The sequence below is a fragment of the Alternaria ethzedia genome (assembly GCF_023757985.1).
Source record: "Alternaria ethzedia strain BMP 0044 chromosome Unknown scaffold_19, whole genome shotgun sequence".
NCBI lineage: Eukaryota > Fungi > Ascomycota > Dothideomycetes > Pleosporales > Pleosporaceae > Alternaria > Alternaria ethzedia.
In genome coordinates, this window is record NW_026056212.1 from 183128 (window position 1) to 197863 (window position 14736).

At 53.5% G+C, this 14736-nt stretch overlaps 4 protein-coding genes across 4 annotated transcripts; 3 read left to right on the top strand and 1 right to left on the bottom strand.

Annotated features, from left to right (window-relative positions):
• Positions 1–332: 332 nt before the first annotated feature.
• On the top strand, positions 333–956 carry J4E87_007165 (uncharacterized protein; the record flags this gene model as incomplete). The annotated part of the gene is given in 3 exon segments (XM_049378761.1): positions 333–601; positions 660–880; positions 895–956. 3 exon segments carry the CDS (start codon positions 333–335, stop codon positions 954–956), a joined length of 552 nt encoding a protein of 183 aa, XP_049231423.1.
• A 3903-nt stretch (positions 957–4859) lies between these two features.
• Positions 4860–6002, top strand: J4E87_007166 (uncharacterized protein; the record flags this gene model as incomplete). Its single annotated transcript, XM_049378762.1, has 3 exons — positions 4860–4998; positions 5046–5052; positions 5234–6002. The coding sequence occupies 3 exons, from the start codon at positions 4860–4862 to the stop codon at positions 6000–6002; spliced, it is 915 nt and encodes a 304-aa protein (XP_049231424.1).
• Positions 6003–8544: 2542 nt separating this feature from the next.
• On the top strand, positions 8545–9552 carry J4E87_007167 (uncharacterized protein; the record flags this gene model as incomplete). Its single annotated transcript, XM_049378763.1, has 4 exons — positions 8545–8617; positions 8674–8777; positions 8829–9071; positions 9127–9552. The coding sequence occupies 4 exons, from the start codon at positions 8545–8547 to the stop codon at positions 9550–9552; spliced, it is 846 nt and encodes a 281-aa protein (XP_049231425.1).
• Positions 9553–11646: 2094 nt separating this feature from the next.
• CRN1 (Coronin-like protein crn1) lies at positions 11647–13807 on the bottom strand (the record flags this gene model as incomplete). The annotated part of the gene is made up of 7 exons (XM_049378764.1): positions 11647–12628; positions 12675–13136; positions 13183–13329; positions 13382–13524; positions 13574–13633; positions 13690–13718; positions 13774–13807. The coding sequence occupies 7 exons, from the start codon at positions 13805–13807 to the stop codon at positions 11647–11649; spliced, it is 1857 nt and encodes a 618-aa protein (XP_049231426.1).
• Between the last annotated feature and the right edge of the window lie 929 nt (positions 13808–14736).

Here is a 14736-nt window from a genome sequence, read left to right on the forward strand (position 1 = left end):
GTTTACGGCTGCTCGAAAGCACCACCCCTGGCTCGGTAGTGAACAGCCGGCACAGCAGTATCGGACATATTGACGAAGATGCACCCCAGTCTTGGCAGAGTATGTTTCTTGCTGGAAGAGGCGGGTCTGTCCTTGGCATACGCTGCTGTCAGTGAGCCCCAGGCGATCTCGCAACTAGCTGATTAACGAGAAACAGTCGCGAAGAATCACGCGCACTTGATACCAAGACTTCCATGCCGGGCCCCTACATGCAAGGTAGGTATATTATAGATACAGACCGCCGGGCCTGGTGGCCAGATACTTTCTGCTATCTACTCATCAGCTCCAGCATTATGGTCTCTTTTGCGGTCTTTGCCGCCGCCGTGCTAGGCAGTCTGCCTCTCGCTCTCACTGCACCGAGCGGTATCGCTTCACTTATCAATCATGACACAATTGGGAAGCAGCTCGAAGCCCGTCAAGGTGGCTACTACTCCTTTTGGTCCGAAGGAAGTGGCTCGTTCCGTTGCAACCAACAAGGTGGCGGAAAATACACGTGCAACTGGTCAGGACAGCCTGGTGGTGGCTTCGTCGCTGGTACAGGTTTCAAGCCTGGGGGTTCGAGGTAAGAGCAGCAACGGGTCCAAGTCGATTTCCAGAACTGTACTGATAGATCGTACTAGGACAGTCAAATACTCGGGTACATACGACGCCAAGGGCCCCGGTTACCTCGCCCTCTATGGCTGGACACGCAATCCCCTCATCGAATACTACATCATCGAGTCTTACGATATCCTTGCCCCAGGTGAGCCTTGGACGCGCAAAGGCAACTTCACTTTTGAAGAAGGCACCTACGATCTGTACACTAGCCAGCGCGTAAACAAACCGTCTATTGAGGGGACTCGTACCTTTACACAGTTCTGGTCGGTGAGAACAGAGAAAAGGGTTGGCGGTACAATCACTACGCAGAAGCATTTTGACGCGTGGAACAAGGCTGGGATGAGGTTGGGCGGTCACGACTATATGATTCTTTGTACGGAGGGATTTGCGAACGGGACGCTGCTGCCAAGTGGAAGTAGCAGCATCACTGTAACTTAGTTGGTGAGAGTTGGCTCATGACTAGCCTAAACTTGTGGAGCCGTAGAACGTGAACGCATTCTTATAGTCTCAATCGTGCGTGTGTCATCTCTCGGGATAGAGGGGAACCTGGATAATCCGCTTGGTCCATTTACGATGCCTCTATCCACGCTCGCAGGCCAGAAACGACTCCAATGATCCGTAGGAATTATTATGAATATAATGTCTAGATAGCTTGCTGTATCATCAGTGAGTATGCACACTGAATCACCAACCTATGCGACCGGCTACACTTGGTTGTGGGAGAAAGACCCTGGATTGCACTGTTCAGATCGCACGATATGCGGGGTCGTATCCAAAAGGGAACGAGTAGCAAAGTGGAGCCGGTTGCTGTCGCCAAATAGACATTTTGATCCTTCGTGCTCGGGGGTCGGCCGCAATGCGACACATCCACGTCAACCTAGGGGGAAAATGTGCACCGAGGAGCCTAACTTACCACCGACTTTTCTAGTTTGCTTGCGATATCCTGATGTAGTCTGCGGAGCAGTTCAATTTCTCCTCTTGCATGTGGTGACTCTCCGCGACCAGAGGTGTTGCCTAGCCCGTGGCCCATGCATAAAGTGGAAGGATGCGCGCCATGGAGTTACAAAGGTGCCGTTGAGGGGCGGCGCGACTAGCGAACGCACATGCCCTGGGCCACACCACCACCGATTGTGAGGGTTGAGAGAACCGCACTCGTAGTGTACATGATACCATGACTGTTTGCACGTACACAGTCACGAACATTTAAGCCTGCTGGATTTGGGAGAGAGATCCCATGCCGGGACGACTACGTATATACTGATGGCTCCGAGACGGTAGGCCGGCATCGAGGTATACGACGGGGCGTATTCGCCTGTCAGCAACCGCGCCCAAGGGGTAGATAAGAACAACGAAGACTCCTTCGACGCGCCCTCTTGCAAAGCCTCTTTCGCATCCAGAACACTCCTCTCATCCGCTCGTTTCTACGCGCATCATGGCAGGCACAGTCCTAATCACCGGCGCGAGCGGTTCGCTAGCTTTACCATCAGTCAAGTACCTGTTGGAAGCATACTCATCCTTCAACCTGGTTCTTACCGTCCGAGACGATTCAGAGAAAGATGCAAACACGCTAAAACTTCGTCAACTTGTAGCCCAGCACCCCAACGGACAGGTGTCTATAAGAAAGCTCGATCTCTCTTCGCTGGAAAACGTTCGGGTATTCAGCAGAGCGCTCTCTGTTGAGATTGAGGGCAAGCAGCTTCCACCCATCCGGTCGATTATCTGCAATGCGATGACATGGAATTTGTCCGGCGGGCCGAAGTATTCGAAAGACGGATACGAAATTTCGATTGCGGTCAACCATCTTGCACATTTTGCTTTGTGTTGCAGGCTCATGAGTGCCATGGACCCAATTCATGGCCGTATCGTCTTTTCGGGCAGCGGCGCACATCGACCGGAGGAAGCAAGCCTCGTCAAGGGATTTCCAACTCATGTCCCAAACGATTTGGAACTATTGGTTCATCCGGAACCTGACAAGGAAGGCGAAGAGTTGGGACGAGGCTTCCAAAGATATGCTGTGAGCAAGTTGGTCTCCATCATGGTGATGTACGAGCTCAATCGTCGCCTGAAAGCCGTAAGTCTCCCATTATCGGATACCCTGCTTGGCTTGTAGCCTGACTGTTTCGTTAGAAAAAAGATTTAAAGTCCATCCGCGCGGTTGCGGTGGATCCTCTGGATCTGATTACATCGCGGGCGTTCCACCAGCCGCACGTGCCGCGAACCATTCAGATCATGGCGACAGTTGTGACTTGGTTGTTGCCGTTGATTGGGTACTTTCAGCCTCGATTGGTGACCGTCGAGCAAGCTGCAACAGCCTTTGTAGATGTGGCAGTAGCCGACAAATTTGATGGGCAGGAGGGATACTTCGAAGGGAATAACAGAGTCGAGAGCTCACAGGACAGCTTAGATGTGGATATGCAACAAGCTTTGTGGTCCAGGAGCGTTCAATGGTGTGGGCTGGACAGAGAGGATGTGCCGATGGGGTTGTAAAGGAGAGGTTGAGTCAGGAACGTCTGTGGGCGCTCTTAGTGACAGTCGGCGCGATCGCCGGAAGCTGGGGAAGCCTCAACCGCAGCTCCACCAACCCCTCAAATCCCTCATCATCACTTAGCAACGATGCGCACCATGTGCGCGAAGTGATATACGCTCTACAACCGATTCTTATTTTTACCCTCCCATGACTGTACGCGTCCCCATGTCTCTAATATCGGCCCGCAGAGTTGAGCGCGTATAAGCACCACCCGAGACACCGCTACGACGCGTGGCCTCAGCCGAACCTCAGCGCCATGTCCAACGGGTACGCAGCCACTGCAACACGACATCATGCACCACGTCGATTGTGGCACAGTCGAGTGTCTAAACTTGACTTGCAGACGAACCGACCCACAAAGCCCGTCACGACACATTCACAGCCAAGCCCTCAGCTGCCGCTTGGCAAAGCTTGTTCCTTGATTTTGTGAGGGATTTATTGGCGCCACAAAGCTTAGTTGAGCTTAGCCACGCAATCAGTGCATGCACCTCGCAAGGGTTGGCATGCTCTAATGCAGATTGTTACGACAAACGTCTACGTGACACCAATCAGAAGCCATAAGACATGACCGTGAGCAAGCTGAGCCACCCCAGCCGCGGCCGTTTTCATCTGTCACACCGTCCAGACTTGCATCCTGGGTTTGCTCGAGAGATAGCGGCGTCGGTGAGGCGGTGCAGCAGGGCCGAGCGACCAGTTCCAGGCCTGACAACTGGCAGATGTTGAAACATGGACATGCATGCCTGAGGGTCAGGGCTTGATGTGTGCCACCGATGAGGTCGAATGACAAGGCGCGCAGGCCGCAATGACGGAAGCTACTATCCTGGAATTATCGAGCTGGGGAAGACTGTGACGCCTGCTGACCTGCGACCTAGTGATATAAAGAGTCGTGGACATCCGCGAAGGAGAACACTCACTTCCCACCACCTTTTCACTTCGCTGTCTACGAATTTCACCTATCGCACCCACACACAAATACAGCACGTTTGGCTCTTGGGCTCTCGATTCTCTTCACATCCAACAAGACTATTACAGTAAGTGATCCAGGCATGCTACCAGCTACGCAACTAACACTGCGTCCAGTATCACCTCCACACCAATACCATCAAGATGCCTGCCAGTGTCGCCTCTTCCATCTCGACCATCATCAAGCCCTCACCGGCCCCGAAGTGCGGCGAGTCGTGCGACTGCTGCGGTTGCGACGAGTCCTGCTGGTGCACCGTCATGTAGGGCGAGGAAACCTCATACTCGGTCACGATGTTACGATCGACTTCTTGAAGGACACCTAGGTGCTGTCAGCTAGCGAACATCGTCATAGGAAGGCTTGCTACAACCCGTTGAATATAGCCACTGTTTTCTCTTGGCTTGAGTCCAATTGCTGTGCTCTCGAATCACTACCTCATCGATTCCCATCTGACCTGCAACGCTATTGCCATACATCAAAACCTCGCTACATCAAGTTCCTACCTGTTAATACCTTTGTTGACCGCGAAGTAACAACATCCCGGACATGACTCGGTTGAGCACAGGTGTACGCAAAAGTGACGTAATTCCTCCATCACAAGAGCGTACCTGGTAAACGTTGCAACAATCAAAAGAGCCTCACGGGCTCTTCCAGTCTCACAGCATACGGCTCCACGCTTTTCAGACACCAGAATTCACCCCCCACTTACTCATACCACAAAAGCAAACATTCAAAATGCCCCCGTATGTCGCCCGCGATGCTATCCTGAGGACTTCGAAGACGCTTTCGCATCGGTTGAGACCTACTGTTCGCTTTGCTCACACACAGCGCAGGACTTTGCCTGACTTCTCGCTTGAGGGCAAGGTCGCTGTTGGTAGGTAGTCAAGAGAGCTTCTTGACAATATGACTAACTTGCTATAGTTACCGGGTATGAGACCACCAACCCGCGCTATCGGTGGCTACGATCCGTGTCGCAAACTTTTCCTGCGTAGAAGCATACATCATCTTCGAAAGTATTCACTTGTCAACATTTACTGGTGTGTATGCAGCAGAATGCGATACGAGTCCTAGCTACCCCTGGTGTCTCTCTCACGAGAAACCGAACACAGTTACAATCAAGCTAATGTGCCATACAGTGCTTCTCAAGGTCTTGGTCAGCAGATCCTCGCCGCCTTCGCCCTTTCCGGCGCCCATGGAGCCATTGTAGACCTTAAGCAAGAAGGCGCCGACAGGTCAGCCAGTGCCCTCATTGAAGAGGCTAAGAATCAGGGCCTCTCGCCCCCGAAGGTGCATGGCTACGAATGCGACACATCGTCCGAGGAAGGCGTCAAATCTACGTGGGAGAAGATTGTCAAAGACTTTGGGACCGTGGATATCCTCGTTACGAATGCTGGTATTACTGGTGGCGCACCAGCCGAGGACTACCCTTTCGAAGACTTCAAACGAATGATCGACGTCAATCTGACTGGAACCTTCCTCTTCTCTCGCACAGCAGGTAAATGGTGGATCGACAACAAGGTCGATGGCCGCATCCTGATCGTCTCGTCGATGTCCGGCTCCATCGTCAACCGCCCGCAGAAGCAGTCGGCATACAACGCTTCCAAAGCTGCATCGGCCCATCTCATGAAGTCACTGGCGTCAGAGTGGGCGCCGCACGGCATCCGCGTCAATGCACTGAGCCCGGGATATATCCAGACCGAGGCTAACGAGGGCGAAGAGATGGAGAAACTGAGCAAAGAGTGGTTGAAGGATATTCCCATGAAGAGGATCGCCAAGCCAGAGGAGTTCCGCGGAGCGGCCGTCTGGTTGGTCAGTGATGCTAGCAGCTACGTCACGGGTAGCGAGATCATCGTGGATGGGGGATACACTATCTGGTGATACTTGCTGAGAGTGGGACTATGTACGCACAAATCCGAATGTGGCCATCATTATGGCGACAGGCATGTGTTTCAGTCCCTAATTATCTCGGTACAACCCACTCGGGTAAATCGCTCGTCTTGTAGCGCCCTTTGTTATGCTCAATCGGTGCTGGCGTTGCTGTCGCAGAAGCAGGCGTATCCTTTTGCGCCCTATCGCCAGAGTCATCGATGATCGCTTTTCCCTTCTCCCTTGTCTTCCCTCTTTTTAGACCCAGAACGAAAGCCGCGACAATAGCCAAGAGACCGACCAGACTACCAACTACCGCACCTGCAATCACACCTGGACTTGTACCGCGCGAAGCTCTACCGTTGCCTGACGGTGTATTCTCGGGGCTTGGAATTCCACTGGGTGGGTTGGACAAGTTGTGGTCCGAAGTGGTCATGCTATCCGAGATAGCCGTAGACTCTGCTCCTGAGTTCGATGTGGTTGTGGATGACGATGAAGAAGGCTCAATAGCTCTGGATACCGCAAACATCATGCTCCGATATCCCCACGAATGGTTATCCCATATATCATCGTCGCGATGCTCTTTCCATCGAAACACATGATTACTGCCGTTGGCGCGATCGTCGGGAACATCGACCGTCCAGTTCCACTGCCCACCTTGCCGCACATCGGTCGTATCCAGTTCTATTGCGAATATCGATTAGTTTCTAGGGGCGGCGGGATGAACAACGTCGATTACAACGTACCAAGTAGTTTTCGTACAAATGCGTCGTCGGCATAGCCTGTAATCCAGAGATCAAGGAGAGACTCGTCGCCGGCGGGCCCATCACCCCAATTCGGCCAATTGTCGTCCCATCGGATAGTTATCTCCTCGCCTTTGGACCAAAATCTCTTCCCGTTAACCCAGTTGGGGTTTGTGAACTCGGCTAAAACAGACGCCGCTAGGTACGACAGGCAAAAGAACGCCTTCATCGTAGAGCTGGCGGGGAGAGGGTACAGAAGCAAGAACTATTTCAACAGTAAGCTTCATAACCCCCTTAATCACTAGGCGGCTGGTTGCGGTGGCTGTCAGCCTTGCCAAGGCTCCCGTGCCGTAATGATGCAGACATCACAAGGCGCATGAACCCCTTACAGATCGTATTCAGATGTCGCCAGGAACGATAGCTAAAACCCATGCTATTGTATTACGGAATCAGGGTGCGGCTTTAACTCAGACTCGGGACTGGTTTTGGTTCGATGTATAGTCTTCTTATACAACGAGTGCTGATCATGCGGCAGTCACAGAGAAGTCAATGTATACAAATGTCCGGGGACTCGATCTGTTTTCTAGGCGTCCTTCACTACCTACGTCTCAACGCAACCCAGATAATCTTCAGTATCTCAACAATGTTTTTGCTTCGTCGCCCAGTCACACATGACTTTTCCGACACAGCTGCAACAAGCGCACACCTGTCATGTACCGCTGTGGTCAGCGCCACAATCTCCATCGTCAGCCTTTGAATGCCTTACCTTCTTTTGTTTTACCGCGTTATCATCTCCATCTATGCATGTCAAGGTCTGCGCGTTCCACCGAAACTTGTTGTAGCAGGCGTTTGCGTTGATGACCGCGGCGCAGTCGTCGCTCCGTGCGACTTCGGCAGTGCACTCTGGGTATGTTTGGGCGGCGCTGAGAGCGAGAAGAGTTGCCAGGACGGCGAGAAAGAGCACCATGACGGATTCAGGTGATTGAAAAAGATGAGAATGCTTGGTTGGGAAGTGTTTGTCGTTGTGTGGTGCCGCTTTGCTCTGCTCAACTACCTAGGTATCTGTTATCGGACGTCACAGGCACTGCGCATCCCGGACTCATGTATCCGATTGCAACTCGTGCCGGTCGCTTGGAACAATATATCCGGAAGTACTATGCAGCTTGCGGTATTTTGGAGGAGAACGAATGCTGGTTACACCCACGGTCAGCTGCAGTTCCTGTAGGCATCGGACGGATCGTCCCGCGTCGTGCACCTTTTCAGCTCTTGGCTTTCAACAACTCTAGAGAACACTCATTCCAGGCGTCTGCTCATTTGAAGGCTTCAGATGAATGACCTCCTTCATGGAACGACGACGTTCGATCTTCCTTGGCATCTGAGCTCGCATTCGCTACGCGATATTAGCTTACATTACCCTGGCCTTCGGCTCTTCGCATCGATGCTCGTAAAAGACGGCAGTTGGTAGTATCTTGGACATCAAATCGTGGCACCCATAGTATGAAGGATAGACTTGCCATGGGCTGCAAACTGCTGTTTGGTAGCTGTCGATAACACCGGAACGCTGGAGACCACAGGGACGTAACGACATGAAACTACACATCTTCGCCATTGCCTTCGGGTTAGTCGCGACTGCGAAGGCAGGGCTTTTGCGCTTTGGCTGCGCGCAGTTGACAGTCCAGAGACTTGACCCGTTGGTGAACCCAGGCTCGAATCCCTCGCCGCATCTCCATCAGATCATCGGAGGTGTAAGGAAGCTCTTCTTCAAACAAGCGTTCTACTGCTGACACCGTCAGAACTCCTTCAACGTCACCATGGATCCAGCCAAAGGCCATGATTTGGCGGCACAATCGACATGCACCACGTGCGAGTTTTCCGAAGACTTGAGTGAGGACTACGACACTGTTCTAGATGACGGAGAGATGCTAACGAGACGATTGTAGGCAACTACTGGACCGCGGTCGTTTACTTCAAAGCCAAGAACGGCACCTTCAAACGCGTACCCCAACGAGCGCAACAGGGCATGGAAGGTACCAACGGCGGCATGGTACACAACTTCTTCTCACCCCATCACATCCCACGTCTAACATGCCTGCAGGTCGTATACTACATGACCGACGCCCTCTTCAGCACCTCGCAAACCACAAAAGTAACAGCCTTCAAGCCCGGTTTCCGCATGCTGATCGGCGACGTCTCGTACCGTTCTCGCGATGAAGCGCGCGACTTTCGACAGTTGACATATATTTGCATGCAAAACGAGGGTACCCGAGAGCCTGAAACACTCGAGTTCCCGAAGCAGCCTTGCCCGGCCGGCATCATGATTAACCATCGGTTTCCAACTGTAAGAGTTCCGACTTTGCGATTGTACGTTGCATGTATGTACTGACTGCTTCCAGTGCTGGGACGGCGTGAACCTCGATTCACCAAATCACCGCGAACACGTCTCGTATCCCGCGACGGGTACATTTGAAAATGGCGGCGCGTGTCCATCCACACACCCCGTCCGCCTGCCCCAGATCCTGCTAGAGACGGTCTGGGACACGAAGCAGTTCAACAACAAGGCCGACTGGCCAAGCGATGGTAGCCAGCCTTTTGTCTGGTCTAGCGGCGACGCGACTGGCTTCTCGACGCATGCGGACTACCTGTTCGGCTGGAAGGACGACTCGCTGCAGAAGGCTATGGATGGGAATAATTATGTGTCGGCGCCAACGCTGAAGAAGCAGAATATTGCGACGCAGAATAAGTGCAATGTAAAGGATATGGTTGGCGAGAATTTTGATGGTTGGCTGACGGCGTTGCCGGGTGGGATGCAGGTTGGTTGAGGCACGTCTCGATCAAGGTTCACGTTGTTGCGTTGAGGTGTTGTGGGTGTATCATTAGTTAGGAAGGTCTGACTCGTTTGCAACTATCGCTTTACTACAGGTACGGTTCATGATCTATCGATGATCAATACAATCTTCAAGCTTCCTATTGTGCGATAAATTTACAGTTCAGATTGATATCTGACAACGGACGTTTTGAACACTTTTACTTATATGCTATACCACTAGGGTAGCCACCAAAGTAAATATGTGACAAAGGCGTCCTGGACCGATGGCTGACTTGTCTTTCAATATTTCGGTCGTTGTATCTCCATGTAAAAACTGATCCAGCATCAAGTAAGCAGCCAACCCTGGCGCTCTCAATCGGTTCCTCTGATACCTTGTCAATGATCGCATCCTGCAGCTCAACGGGGAGCTTGCGAAGAGGAGCCATAGTGGGGCTGGTCTGCGTGGCTTGGAGAAGTAGCTCGATAGCTTCTTCAGATGGAGGATGCACCCCATCAAATAGAGGCATGGGTTCCGTATATTTTTCGAAATCCCTGCTTATCCGAAAAAGAATAAGTTCCCGCACCGAGAGTATGAGGTAAGTGGAGGTTTTTCCTGCCGAACCAGGAGTAGACATAATCTGCTTCCTGAAATCATTTCGAATCAGCGTGATCGCGTGCGGAGTATGCTGGCATATGACGATGGCCGTTCCACCGACCCTAACAATGTGTCCACTTGCAAAGTCCCACTCTGGGAGATTGTCTATCCAGACCAGGTAGCGGCCAATGGCTTGGTGTGCGAGCGTTGCTTCTTCGACGGTAAAGTCCAGGGTAACAATCCTGACAATAGCATTGGCAAGCCTCCGAAACGTAGAGTTGTTGTAACGACCGCAAAGAACATGCCTCCACTGAAATGCAAAGTCGGCAAGTATCCTAGAGACGAAAGCCTTGCGCCGCTGTAGGCGCGGCAGGTCGATGTTCTTGCGTCTCATTTTCCAGAACATCACTGGGCGGCGTGCTGAGTAGACGGATTGCAAGGCATGTTTGGCAAGTGTCGGCGGTGGTTCGCAAGGCTCGAAATCGGAAATGGTTATGGAACGCTGGCGAACAAGGTCGAGAGAAACCCAGAGGTTGCGATCTGTCTGGTCCAATCGCAGAATATCGCGATCAAGGTCAAAGGTCCAGACCGCTCTAACGTGACTCCATCGGCGGTCGTTAAAGGGTGTGAGGAGGTCGTCCCGCTGTTGCCAATCCCGGGCAACCTGCGAGTACAAAACATCAAAAGTAGATTCTACGTCTATGAGCACTTTTTGCCGTCTATGCCGGGCGATGATGGTACTACGCACCTCTTGCTACGCCCGCAAGCCTGCTCGAAAATAGTTGCAGCATGGCGTCATCTTCGGCAGAACGATGTCCAGCAAAATAGAAGGCCCCTCGTTCTACGTTAGAAGAACAGACCGTGTATAGTATTGTACTGGTAACGTGCCTTGCAAGTTAAGGTTGATATGCGCTGCCATGGTGAGCCGTGGACGGGCGCGAAGTACAGGGACGGTTGAGCTCTGTGTGGAGGTAACAATAGATTCGGTGCAGTCGGTCTGCGTACATTGGCAGGCTTGGCAACGCGCCACGTGTGGAGATTGAGACGAGATGGGTTGGGAAAATTAACGGTGGGAAGGAGAAGGCAAGCCCTGGAGAGTGCAAGATTAGGAGGTCCGGAGCGTTAGTTATGGCGACCATGTTGCTGAGTCAACCAACAACAGGATCGCTAGGAATTGCGCGTACATTTTCAGCGGATGTCGAGGCCGCGGGGAAATAGTCACTAAACTAGAAGTAATGAATTTTGTGCCATACAATGCCGCTAACCCAAACACCTTGCTAACGAAAGCAAGTTCGACAGACAAACGATACGCATACACAGAACAGCCCCCCATCATCGTACATCGGCCCCTACCAACAGCTCGCCAGCCGGATAATGCCACTCATATCCCTGGGATATTATCCAAACGACGATTTCTTTGCAACACCCTGATGAGTGATCAGATACATATAGTCCTCGTTCAGTTTTCTAACAGCGTCAGCACCAAGCATGAGAAAGTTAAGGTCCTCATGTTCAAGACCTGGCTTCCTCAAGCTCGAGCTCTAACTGCCTGATGCGCTCATCCTTTTCACGGTCCGAGGGCTCGGAGCTGGCAACCTTGGTCTTGAGCATTGAGACTTCGCGCAGAAGGAGTGCGATTTGATCGGTTTGGTCCGACATGACCCTGTTTTGCTGCTCAAGCTGTGACTTGATGTCGCCTAGTGCATCGCGGAGAGCGGAAGCAGGGCCACCGGCGCTAGGTGTGGAAGTCGTAGCGGCCGCAGTGGGCGTAGAAGAGGCAGGTGCAGCAGATGAGGTGGGTGTAGAGGATGCTGCAGGTGTGGGACTGTGAGTGGACTTCGCGCTCTCAGGTTCCTTGGAGATAGTGGGGCCCTTAACCTTCTCTTCCTGGCGGGAAGCAGTGAAAGTGCGGCGCTCTGCTGGCTTGGGAATCTCTTCGAAGCTCGACGCGCTCTCGTTGTCCGAAGCATCCTTGTCCGCGAATTTGGAAGCTGCCGACGCCATAGAATCCTTGTTGTCCTTCATAGATGGGGGTGGACCACGAGAAGCGACTGGTGTAGGTATGGGCTCGGGCGCAGGCTTGGGCGGCTCGGCCTTGACGGGGGATGGCTGAGTGGTGGCCGGCTGGGAAGGCTTGTAGTCGTTTTCCACCTCTTTGGGGGCTTCGCCCTCATAGACGCTTTCAAGTGAAATCTTGGGCGGCATTGCAGTCTTTCCGCTGAACCAATCGGCAGCCGAAACACCTGGCTTCAGACCTGTCGTAGGCGGGTAAATATCACTCTGGAACATCTCGGAACGGCGGGGGACGATGAATGATACGGGCTCGACGTAGGCATCGTTGACAGTCTTGAAGCAGCGCAGGACCTCGTTCTCGTGCAGGTTGATACCCCGCTTGGGAAGGAAGGCGATACCGCGCTGAGGGTCGCCGGACTTGTATTCGGAGAGGTACTCGAACTTGTCGTTCTCGTATTCGTAGTAGCGGATGTTGCCGTCACTGCGCAAGTTAGTGTATGGCCATAAAATTGGGAGGTCAGACGTACCCCTTGCCGGCGAGGTACAAGCACTGTGTACCGTCGTCCCAGAAGGGCATGCAGACACCGGAGATGGAGTCGAGGATCTGGAAGCCGCCAATGGGCTCCTTGGGGTTGCGCGGGTCCCAGAGACCGAGTTGACGGTCGCTCATGCGCGAGAAGCCAGTGGTCGCGATACGGTCGGTCTCACCCATCCACACAGCGCGGCTGTTCTTGGCACCAGGATGACCGGGAACCTCCTGGGCGGGCTTCTCCTGGCGTACATCCCATACGCGCAGCTTCTTGTCGCGGCTCGTGGTGACGAGGAGCGATCCGTCGGCGCTCCATGAGAGCGATTGGACAATGTCGTTGTGCTTGAGCGTGAGCTGTGGCAGACCGGCCTCGACGTCCCAGAGCTTTACGGTGTAGTCGCCAGACGCGCTGGCGAGGACGTTCTCGGCGGCGGTGTTGAAGAGGACATGGCCGACCTTCCTGTGGCAGTGTTAGATGCAAATCTCGACCGAGCGCATCGGCGTACCTCATGTGGCCGCTCAGCTTGGCGACAGGCGCGACATCAGCGGGCTCCTCGGCATCGGTGTGCAGGGTGAAGTTCTCGGGCACCTTCCAGATGCCGACTTTGCCGTCGTCAGAGGCCGAGGAAATGAGAGAGTCGTTGAAGGGAGACCTGCGCGCGGTTAGCGTCGTACTCGGCCCTGTCACGCCATGTGCGACCATACCAGTCGGTGTCGAGGACGGCGGCAGTGTGGCCGCGGAAGAGAGGGAGCTGGTCGGGCGCCCGGCCGCGCTCATTGATGGGGATGACGGCAAAGGCGCCACCGCCGCTGGCTTCCCAGTTGACCGAGATGTATTCGGGGTTGGCCTAGGGGGGTGAGCGCAAGTACGACGGGGTCGCGTGCGGGAGAGCTGACCTTGATCAGGTTGGTGTCCCACGCATTCTTGGAGATGCGGAGGTTATCGTAGCATTGCTCCTGCACGACTGTCAGTACACGTGCGTGCTAGATCCATGGATGGCATTGGAGCGTACCTTTTTGGTGCCCTTGCCAAAGACGTGGCCTGGCAGGCGTTGTTAGCATGTTGGGCTGGGCGGGCGTTGGACATCAACACTCACGGTACTTGGACGCTCGCACAAATCGGCCGGCCATGGTTGCGGGTGGCAGTGACGGGGGTGGTGGCGAGTGTAGGAATGACAGACTCTCGGGCCTCGGGCGTTGGGCTATAAGAGGCGCTGCGGTGGGTGCGAGGGCAATGCGACGGTTTCGAGCGCGTGTTTCGAGTCCTGGGACGCAGTTGCCCCCAGCATGCCTATGCAGGCGCCTTGGCGGTGGGCCCGCGATGCCCGCTCCAATCTCGCCAACGGTCCCTAGTCACCCTCGTCACTCCACCACTCCACCTGACAATCCACCAATTTGCAGCTGTTTATGCAGCCCCAGCCCAGCAACCGCATGTTCGCAGCACGATCTCCAACTAACGACTTAGCACGAGAGGCCTGAGGCCGGTCCCGAGGTCACGAGAATGCAACTTCTGTTTTCACATTCCTTCTTGTGCTAGTTTCCTTCGACTGTCCGTGGTCAATACTTTGCGTCTACTACTACTACCAACAAACACTCAAACCATATTCAGGCAGACCCGTCCCTAAATATCCTCAAACACCTTCCTCTCCGCCCTTGCTTCAATCATGCCTAGTTCTTCGCACCTTCCGCGAAGCCAAATCGTCCACTCGTCGTCGCCAGCAGCCAGAACCACATTTTCTTGCGGGTAGACGACCCACTGTATTCCCGAGAGAGCTTTATCCATACCCTTGTTGAAGAGCTGCGTTTGTTCCTTGCTCCACGATTGGAATATGTCGCAGAGCTGTTCGCGGACATGATTCTTATAAGCATTCTCGACGAGGTGGGTATACCGCCCCATGTATTTGCGCCGTGGCCGTCGACTCTTGCGATCGACGGTTGCATCATTAGGAAATTTCTCTGAGCAACCATCCGTAAGACGCAAGTATGCGATATACTGATCAACCGCTTCGACGAACTCAGTTGCCCATTGCAAGGCTGTTGGCGCCTTGTTGTGGAACTCC